At 32.6% G+C, this 11,394-nt stretch overlaps 1 protein-coding gene across 1 annotated transcript; it reads right to left on the minus strand.

The window, feature by feature from the left end:
* Positions 1 to 291: 291 nt before the first annotated feature.
* LOC121843501 (unconventional myosin-XV-like) lies at positions 292 to 11,046 on the minus strand (the record flags this gene model as incomplete). Its single annotated transcript, XM_042313119.1, has 5 exons — positions 10,980 to 11,046; positions 10,134 to 10,231; positions 9,858 to 9,967; positions 9,604 to 9,698; positions 292 to 423 (listed from the first exon to the last, which is right to left on the minus strand). Coding segments are annotated over exons 1-5 (492 nt in total), but the record flags the coding sequence as incomplete, so codon positions are not given.
* Positions 11,047 to 11,394: the final 348 nt, after the last annotated feature.

Genomic DNA, 11,394 nt, shown 5'->3' on the forward strand with positions numbered 1-11,394 from the left:
GACAGAGAGAGAGAGAGAGAGAGAGAGACAGAGAGACAGAGAGAGAGAGACAGAGAGAGAGAGAGAGACAGAGAGAGAGAGAGAGAGAGAGAGAGAGAGACAGAGAGAGAGAGAGAGAGAGAGAGAGAGAGAGAAAGAAAGAATTGGGGAGCAGACAGACAGACAGACAGACAGACAGACAGACAGAGAGAGAGAGAGAGAAATAATTGGGGAGCAGACAGACAGACAGACAGACAGACAGACAGACAGACAGACAGACAGACAGACAGACAGACAGACAGACAGACAGACAGACATACCTCCGGGCTGTAGTCCTGGGGGATATGGTCTGCTGGAGGGGGCCTGACCCCTCTCCTCCTCTCCTCCTCCTATTCCTCCTCCTCCTTTCATCCGGCCTGTCATACTGGCTGGCTTGTCCAGGTCCTGAGAGAGACGGAGAACAGTGTTGAGACTAAAACAGCCTGATGGACGGAGTGAGAGAGACAGAGGAAAGGACAGAGAGGAACAGAGAGGGAGGTCCGTAATTGGCCCAGTCATTGGAACTCTATCCTCCCTGGGTAATACCATACACACCCTAAGAGCTGCACACACACAGCCTTCTGCTCCCAATCCCCAGACAGACACACAACCCTCTGCTCTCAATCCCCCAGACAGACACACAACCTTCTGTTCTGCTCCCAATCCCCCAGACAGACACACAACCTTCTGTTCTGCTCCCAATCCCCCAGACAGACACACAACCTTCTGTTCTGCTCCCAATCCCCCAGACAGACACACAACCTTCTGCTCTGCTCTCAATCCCCCAGACAGACACACAACCTTCTGCTCTGCTCTCAATCCCCCAGACAGACACACAACCTTCTGCTCTGCTCTCAATCCCCCAGACAGACACACAACCTTCTGTTCTGCTCCCAATCCCCCAGACAGACACACAACCTTCTGCTCTGCTCCCAATCCCACAGACAGACACACAACCTTCTGCTCTCAATCCCCAGACAGACACACAACCTTCTGCTCTGCTCCCAATCCCCCAGACAGACACACAACCTTCTGCTCTGCTCCCAATCCCACAGACAGACACACAACCTTCTGCTCTCAATCCCCCAGACAGACACACAACCTTCTGTTCTGCTCCCAATCCCCCAGACAGACACAAACATTGGGAGAATGAGAGCTAGTTCAGGGGTTCAGTGCCTTTATAGGTTATGATGTGATGTGTTACGATATGATGCGTTATGATGTGTTATGATGTGTTATGTTATATGTTATGATGTGTTATGTTATGATGTATTATGTTATGATGTGTTACGATATGATGTGTTATGTTATGATGTGTTATGTTATGATGTGTTATGATATGTTATGATGTGTTATGATGTGTTATGTTATGATGTGTTACGATATGATGTGTTATGATGTGTTATGATGTGTTATGTTATGATGTGTTACGATATGATGTGTTATGATGTGTTATGATGTGTTGTGTTATATGTTATGATGTGCTATGTTATGATGTATTCTGTTATGATGTGTTATGATATGTTATTATGTATTGTGTTATGATGTGTTATGTTATGATGTGTTATGATGTGTTGTGTTATGTTACGATGTGTTGTGTTATGTTATGATGTATTATGTTATGATGTGTTGGGATGTGTTATTATGTATTATGTTATGATGTGTTATGTTATGATGTGTTATGATGTATTGTGTTATGATGTGTTATGATATGATGTGTTATGATGTATTATGTTATGATGTGTTATGATGTATTATGTTATGATGTGTTATGATATGTTATGATATGCTATTATGTGTTATGTTATGATGTATTATGTTATGATGTGTTGTGTTATGTTATGATGTATTATGTTATGATGTGTTATGATGTATTATGTTATGATGTATTATGTTATGATGTATTATGTTATGAAGTGTTATGTTATGATGTGTTATGTTATGATGTATTATGTTATGATGTGTTATGTTATGATGTGTTATGATGTGTTATGATGTGTTATATTATGATGTGTTATGTTATGATGTGTTATGATGTATTCTGTTATGTGTTATGTTATATGTTATGATGTGTTGTGTTGTGTTATGTTATGATGTATTATGTTATGATGTGTTATGATGTGTTATTATGTATTATGTTATGATGTGTTATGTTATGATGTGTTATGATATGTTATGATGTGTTATGATGTGTTATGACATGATGTGTTATGATGTATTGTGTTATGATGTGTTATGATGTATTATGTTATGATGTGTCATGTTATGATGTGTTATGATGTATTATGTTATGATGTGTTATGATATGTTATGATATGCTATGATGTGTTGTGTTATGTTATGATGTATTATGTTATGATGTGTTGTGTTATGTTATGATGTATTATGTTATGATGTGTTATGATGTATTATGTTATGATGTATTATGTTATGATGTATTATGTTATGATGTGTTATGTTATGATGTGTTATGTTATGATGTGTTATGATGTATTATGTTATGATGTATTATGTTATGATGTATTATGTTATGATGTATTATGTTATGATGTATTATGTTATGATGTGTCATGTTATGATGTGTTATGTTATGATGTGTTATGTTATGATGTGTTATGGTATGGTATGATGTGTTATGATGTGTTATGTTATGATGTGTTATGATGTGTTATGTTATGATGTGGTATGTTATGATGTGCTATGTTATGATGTGTTATGTTATGATGTGTCATGTTATGACGTGTTATGATGTGTTATGATGTATTATGATGTATTATGATGTGTTATGATGTATTATGTTATTATGTGTTATGTTATGATGTATTATGTTATGATGTGTTATGTTATGATGTATTATGATGTATTATGATGTGTTATGATGTATTATGTTATGATGTATTATGTTATGATGTGTTATGATGTGTTATGTTATGATGTATTATGGTATGATGTGTTATGTTATGATGTATTATGTTATGATGTATTATGTTATGATGTGTTATGTTATGATGTATTATGTTATGATGTGTTATGTTATGATGTATTATGATGTATTATGATGTGTTATGATGTATTATGTTATGATGTATTATGTTATGATGTGTTATGATGTGTTATGTTATGATGTGTTATGATGTATTATGATGTATTATGTTATGATGTGTTATGATGTATTATGATGTGTTATGATGTATTATGTTATGATGTATTATGAAGTATTATTATGTGTTATGATGTGTTATGTTATGATGTGTTATGATGTATTATGATGTATTATGTTATGTGTTATGATGTGTTATGATGTATTATGATGTATTATGATGTGTTATGATGTATTATGTTATGATGTGTTATGTTATGATGTATTATGATGTGTTATGTTATGATGTGTTATGATGTATTATGATGTACTATGTTATGATGTGTTATGATGTATTATGATGTGTTATGATGTATTATGTTATGATGTGTTATGATGTGTTATGATGTATTATGATGTATTATGTTATGCTGTGTTATGATGTGTTATGTTATGATGTATTATGATGTTTTATGATGTATTATGTTATGATGTGTTATGATGTATTATGATGTATTATGATGTATTATGTTATGATGTGTTATGATGTATTATGATGTATTATGTTATGATGTATTATGATGTGTTATGATGTATTATGATGTATTATGTTATGATGTGTTATGTTATGATGTATTATGATGTTTTATGATGTATTATGTTATGATGTGTTACGATGTATTATGATGTATTATGTTATGATGTGTTATGATGTGTTATGATGTATTATGATGTATTATGTTATGATGTATTATGATGTGTTATGATGTATTATGATGTATTATGTTATGATGTGTTATGATGTGTTATGTTATGATGTATTATGATGTATTATGATGTGATGTGTTATGATATGTTATGATGTATTATGATGTGTTGTGTTATGATATGTTATGATGTATTATGATGTGTTATGTTATGATGTATTATGATGTGTTATGATGTATTATGATGTGTTATGATGTGTTATGATGCATTATGTTATGATGTGTTATGATGTATTATGTTATGATGTGTTATGATGTGTTATGATGTATTATGTTATGATGTGTTATGATGTGTTATGTTATGATGTATTATGTTATGATGTGTTATGATGTATTATGTTATGATGTGTTATGATGTGTTATATTATGATGTGTTATAATGTGTTATGATGTATTATGTTAGTATGTGTTATGATGTGATATGTTATGATGTGATATGTTATGATGTGTTATGTTATGATGTGTTATGTTATGATGTGTTATGTTATGATGTGTTATGATGGGTTATGATGTATTATGTTATGATGTATTATGTTATGATGTATTATGTTATGATGTGTTATGATGTATTATGATGTATTATGTTAGGATGTATTATGATGTGTTATGATGTGTTAGGATGTATTATGATGTATTATGTTATGATGTGTTATGATGTATTATGATGTGTTATGTTAGGATGTATTATGATGTGTTATGATGTGTGAGGATGTATTATGTTATGATGTGTTATGATGTATTATGATGTATTATGTTATGATGTGTTATGATGTATTATGATGTGTTATGATGTGTTATGTTATGATGTGTTATGATGTATTATGATGTGTTATGTTATGATGTGTTATGATGTATTATGTTATGATGTGTTATGATGTATTATGATGTCTTATGTTATGATGTATTATGTTATGATGTGTTATGATGTATTATGATGTATTATGTTATGATGTGTTATGATGTATTATGATGTGTTATGATGTGTTATGTTATGATGTGTTATGATGTATTATGATGTGTTATGATGTGTTATGATGTGTTATGTTATGATGTGTTATGATGTATTATGTTATGATGTGTTATGATGTGTTATGATGTATTATGATGTCTTATGTTATGATGTATTATGTTATGATGTGTTATGATGTGTTACGATGTGTTATGATGTGTTATGCTATGATGTATTATGTTATGATGTGTTCTGATGTGTTATGATGTGTTATGTTATGATGTGTTATGATGTGTTTGTTATGATGTGTTATGATGTGTTATGATGTATTATGATGTGTTATGTTATGATGTGTTATGATGTATTATGTTATGATGTATTATGTTATGATGTGTTATGATGTATTATGTTATGATGTGTTATGATGTATTATGTTATGATGTATTATGTTATGATGTATTATGTTATGATGTGTTATGATGTGTTATGATGTATTATGATGTATTATGTTATGATGTGTTATGATGTATTGTGTTATGATGTGTTATGTTATGATGTGTTATGCTGTGTTATGATGTATTATGATGTATTATGTTATGATGTGCTATGATGTATTATGTTAGGATGTATTATGATGTGTTATGATGTGTTATGATGTGTTATGTTATGTATTATGATGTGTTATGATGTATTATGTTATGATGTGTTATGATGTGTTATGATGTATTATGATGTATTATGTTATGATGTATTATGATGTGTTATGATGTATTATGTTATGATGTATTATGTTATGATGTGTTATGTTATGATGTGGTATGATGTGTTATGTTATGATGTGTTATGTTATGATGCGGTATGTTATGATGTGTTATGATGTGTTATGTTATGTTATGATGTGTTATGTTATGATGTATTATGTTATGATGTATTATGTTATGATGTATTATGATGCGTTATGTTATGATGTGTTATGATGTGTTATGTTATGCTGTATTATGCTATGATGTGTTATGTTATGATATGTTGTGTTATGATGTGTTATGTTATGATGTATTATGCTATGATGTGTTATGTTATGATATGTTGTGTTATGTTATGATGCGTTATGATGTATTATGTTATGATGTGTTATGTTATGATGTGTTATGTTATGATGTATTATGTTATGATGTATTATGTTATGATGTATTATGTTATGATGTGTTATGTTATGACGTGTTATGTTATGATGTGTTATGATGTATTATGTTATGATGTATTATGTTATGATGTATTATGTTATGATGTGTTATGTTATGATGTGTTATGATGTGTTATGATGTATTATATTATGATGTGTTATGTTATGATGTGTTATGATGTGTATAATGTGTTACGATGTATTATGATGTATTATGATGTGTTATGTTATGATGTGTTATGATGTATTCTGTTATGATGTGTTATGTTATATGTTATGTTGTGTTATGCTATATGTTATGATGTGTTATGTTATGATGTGTGTTGTGTTGTGTTATGTTATATGTTATGATGTGTTATGCTATATGTTATGATGTGTTATGTTATATGTTATGTTGTGTTATGTTATATGTTATGATGTGTTATGTTATATGTGTTATGTTATGATGTGTTATGATGTGTTATGTTATGTCATGTTACGATGTGTTATGGTGTGTTATGTTATGATGTGTTATGATGTGTTATGATGTGGTATGATGTGTTATGATGTGTTATGATGTGTTATGCTATGATGTGTTATGTTATGATATGTTATGTTATATGTTATGATGTGTTGTGTTATATGTTATGATGTGTTATGTTATGATATGTTATGTTATATGTTATGATGTGTTATGTTATATGTTATGATGTGTGTTGTGTTATGTTATATGTTATGATGTGTTATGTTATATGTTATGTTGTGTTATGCTATATGTTATGTTGTGTTATGCTATATGTTATGATGTGTTATGTTATGATGTGTGTTGTGTTGTGTTATGTTATATGTTATGATGTGTTATGCTATATGTTATGATGTGTTATGTTATATGTTATGTTGTGTTATGTTATATGTTATGATGTGTTATGTTATATGTTATGATGTGTTATGTTATATGTTATGTTGTGTTATGTTATATGTTATGATGTGTTATGTTATGATGTGTGTTGTGTTATGTTATATGTTATGATGTGTTGTGTTATGTTATGATGTGTTATGATGTGTTATGTTATATGTTATGATGTGTTATGTTATATGTTATGATATGTTATGATGTGTTATGTTATGATGTGTTGTGTTATATGTTATGATGTGTTATATTACATGGTATGATGTGTGTTGTGTTATATTATGATGTGTTGTGTTATATGTTATGATGTGTTATGCTATATGTTATGATGTGTTGTGTTATATGTTATGATGTGTTGTGTTATATGTTATGATGTGTTATGCTATATGTTATGATGTGTTGTGTTATGTTATATGTTATGATGTGTTATGCTATATGTTATGATGTGTTATGTTATATGTTATGTTGTGTTATGTTATATGTTATGATGTGTTATGTTATGATGTGTGTTGTGTTATGTTATATGTTATGATGTGTTATGTTATATGTTATGTTGTGTTATGCTATATGTTATGTTGTGTTATGCTATATGTTATGATGTGTTATGTTATGATGTGTGTTGTGTTGTGTTATGTTATATGTTATGATGTGTTATGCTATATGTTATGATGTGTTATGTTATATGTTATGATGTGTTATGTTATATGTTATGATGTGTTATGTTATATGTTATGTTGTGTTATGTTATATGTTATGATGTGTTATGTTATGATGTGTGTTGTGTTATGTTATATGTTATGATGTGTTGTGTTATGTTATATGTTATGATGTGTTATGCTATATGTTATGATGTGTTATGTTATATGTTATGTTGTGTTATGTTATATGTTATGATGTGTTATGTTATATGTTATGATGTGTTATGTTATATGTTATGTTGTGTTATGTTATATGTTATGATGTGTTATGTTATATGTTATGATGTGTTATGTTATATGTTATGTTGTGTTATGTTATATGTTATGATGTGTTGTGTTATGTTATGATGTGTTATGATGTGTTATGTTATATGTTATGATGTGTTATGTTATATGTTATGATGTGTTATGTTATATGTTATGATATGTTATGATGTTATGTTATGTGTGTTGTGTTATATGTTATGATGTGTTATATTACATGTTATGATGTGTGTTGTGTTATATTATGATGTGTTGTGTTATATGTTATGATGTGTTATGTTATATGTTATGATGTGTTATGTTATATGTTATGATATGTTATGATGTGTTATGTTATGATGTGTTGTGTTATATGTTATGATGTGTTATATTACATGTTATGATGTGTTATGTTATATTATGATGTGTTATGTTATATGTTATGTTATGTGTTATATGTTATGTTGTGTTATGTTATATGTTATGATGTGTTATGTTATATGTTATGATGTGTTATGTTATGATGTGTGTTGTGTTATGTTATATGTTATGATGTGTTGTGTTATGTTATGATGTGTTATGATGTGTTATGTTATATGTTATGATGTGTTATGTTATATGTTATGATGTGTTATGTTATATGTTATGATATGTTATGATGTGTTATGTTATGATGTGTTGTGTTATATGTTATGATGTGTTATATTACATGTTATGATGTGTGTTGTGTTATATTATGATGTGTTGTGTTATATGTTATGATGTGTTATGTTATATGTTATGTTGTGTGTTGTGTTATATTATGATGTGTTATGTTATGTGTTATGATGTGTTATGTTATGATGTGTTGTGTTATATGTTATGATGTGTTATGCTATATGTTATGATGTGTGTTGTGTTATGTTATATGTTATGATGTGTTATGCTATATGTTATGATGTGTTATATTATATGTTATGATGTGTTATGTTATATGTTATGATGTGTTATGTTATATGTTATGATGTGTTATGCTATATGTTATGATGTGTTATGTTATATGTTATGATGTGTTATGTTATATGTTATGTTGTGTTATGTTATATGTTATGATGTGTTATGTTATGTGTTATGATGTGTTATGTTATGATGTGTTGTGTTATATGTTATGTTGTGTTATGTTATATGTTATGATGTGTTATGTTATATGTTATGATGTGTTATGTTATATGTTATGATGTGTTATGCTATATGTTATGATGTGTTATATTATATGTTATGATGTGTTATGTTATATGTTATGATGTGTTATGCTATATGTTATGATGTGTTATATTATATGTTATGATGTGTTATGCTATATGTTATGATGTGTGTTGTGTTATGTTATGATGTGTGTTGTGTTATGTTATGATGTGTTATGTTATATGTTATGATGTGTTATGTTATATGTTATGATGTGTTGTGTTATATGTTATGATGTGTTATGCTATATGTTATGATGTGTGTTATGTTATGATGTGTTATGTTATATGTTATGATGTGTTGTGTTTGCTCCAGGGCCCTATGGCAGAAGAAGGAACCTGGGGTCTGAATCCAGCAGCCCTCCGGTTGTATGAAATACGGTAGGATGGTAGGATATGATACCTGTGTAGTTTAGTAACTTAATCCCCCGCTGCAGTCTGCTCCATTCATACTGCCCCCCACACACACACACACCCACACCCACCCACCCCCCCCCCACACATGCACACACCCACACCCACACACACACACACACACACTGTGTGTGTCTCACCGTGCTGCCGTCTGATAACACAGGGTTGAAGAGGCTGTCCAGGTAGCGATCCACCCCTCTCTCAGTCTGACCATGGCTGAACACATCAGACTCCACTGGAGAGGAGACACTGTTAATATCACTATACTGGTGTGTGTGTGTGTGTGCTGTGTGCTTGTGTGTGTGTGTGTGTGTTGTGTGTCTGTGTGCTGTGTGCTGTGTGCGTGTGTCTGTGTGTCTGTGTGCTGTGTGTGTGTGTGTGTGTGTGTGTGTACCATGGCTGGAGTATCCGTCAGAGCCTGGCAGGCTGTACGCAGGTTGGGTGGCGCTGAGGAAGGGCGGGGGCAGCTCTTCATCACTGTCAAAACCACTGCCAAACAGAGTCCTGGTCACACAAACAGGCTGGGTGATTAGTGTGTTGGGCCAATCAGAGCCCACAGTTTCCCTGATGAACCAATCCTCCTGGCTGGGTGATTAGTAACATTCCCTGAGACCTGTGTTAGCTCCCCAGTGAAGGGTTTGGGTTTGGGTTTGTGTGTGTTTGGACTCACAGGCTGGCGTTGGTTCGAACCCTATTAGGATCCTCAGCTGAGATGATGAAGTAACTCTTCTGTTTGGGGAAGTCGGACGGCAGCTCCAAGTCTGAGATCTAAAACAGGATTCAGTTAGGGCCAGACCTTTTCAAAGTCTGAGATCTAAAACAGGATTCAGTTAGGGCCAGACATTTTCAAAGTCTGGGATCTAAAACAGGATTCAGTTAGGGCCGGTTAGCCTGATAACTCTCGGTTAGCCTGATAACTCTCGGTTAGCCTGATAACTCTCGGTTAGCCTGATAACTCTCGGTTAGCCTGATAACTCTCGGTTAGCCTGATAACTCTCGGTTAACCTGATAACTCTCGGTTAACCTGATAACTCTCAGTTCGCCTGATAACTCTCAGTTCGCCTGATAACTCTCAGTTCGCCTGATAACTCTCAGTTAACCTGATAACTCTCAGTTCGCCTGATAACTCTCAGTTAGCCTGATAACTCTCAGTTAGCCTGATAACTCTCAGTTAGCCTGATAACTCTCAGTTAGCCTGATAACTCTCTGTTAGCCTGATAACTCTCAGTTAGCCTGATAACTCTCAGAAAGCCTGATAACTCAGTTAGCCTGATAACCTGAATTAACCTGATAACTCCCGTTAGCCTGATAACTCTCAGAAAGTCTGATAACTCCCCGTTAGCCTGATAACTCCCCGTTAGCCTGATAACTCCCCGTTAGCCTGATAACTCTCCGTTACCCTGATAACGCTGATAACGGTTAACCTGATAACTCTCAGTTAACCTGATAACTCTCAGTTAGCATGATAACTCTCAGTTAGCTTAATGTGTGTATGTGGTGTGTGTGATATACCCACCAGATCCATGACGTAATCATGACCGGCTAGCTCCGCCCACTGCCCATGCTCCTTCATCAGTATAGAAAACCCCTCCACGCCTCACACACTCCCCTACAGGAACACAGACAGACAGTATAGAACACCCCTCCACACCTCACACACTCCACTACTGGAACACAGACAGACAGTAGAGAAAATAGGATACCTGTGTAGTAGGATAGAATACCTGTGTCGTAGGATAGCAGCATAGGATACCTGTGCAGTAGGATGGCAGGATAGGATACCTGTGTAGTAGAATGGTATGATAGAATACCTGTGTCGTAGGACTGCAGGATAGGATACCTGTGTAGTAGGATGGCAGGATAGGATACCTGTGTAGTGGGATGGCAGGATAGGATACCTTTGTAGTAGGATAGCAGGATAGGATACCTGT

The sequence above is a fragment of the Oncorhynchus tshawytscha genome, unplaced genomic scaffold (genome assembly GCF_018296145.1).
Source record: "Oncorhynchus tshawytscha isolate Ot180627B unplaced genomic scaffold, Otsh_v2.0 Un_contig_16801_pilon_pilon, whole genome shotgun sequence".
Classification (NCBI taxonomy): domain Eukaryota; kingdom Metazoa; phylum Chordata; class Actinopteri; order Salmoniformes; family Salmonidae; genus Oncorhynchus; species Oncorhynchus tshawytscha.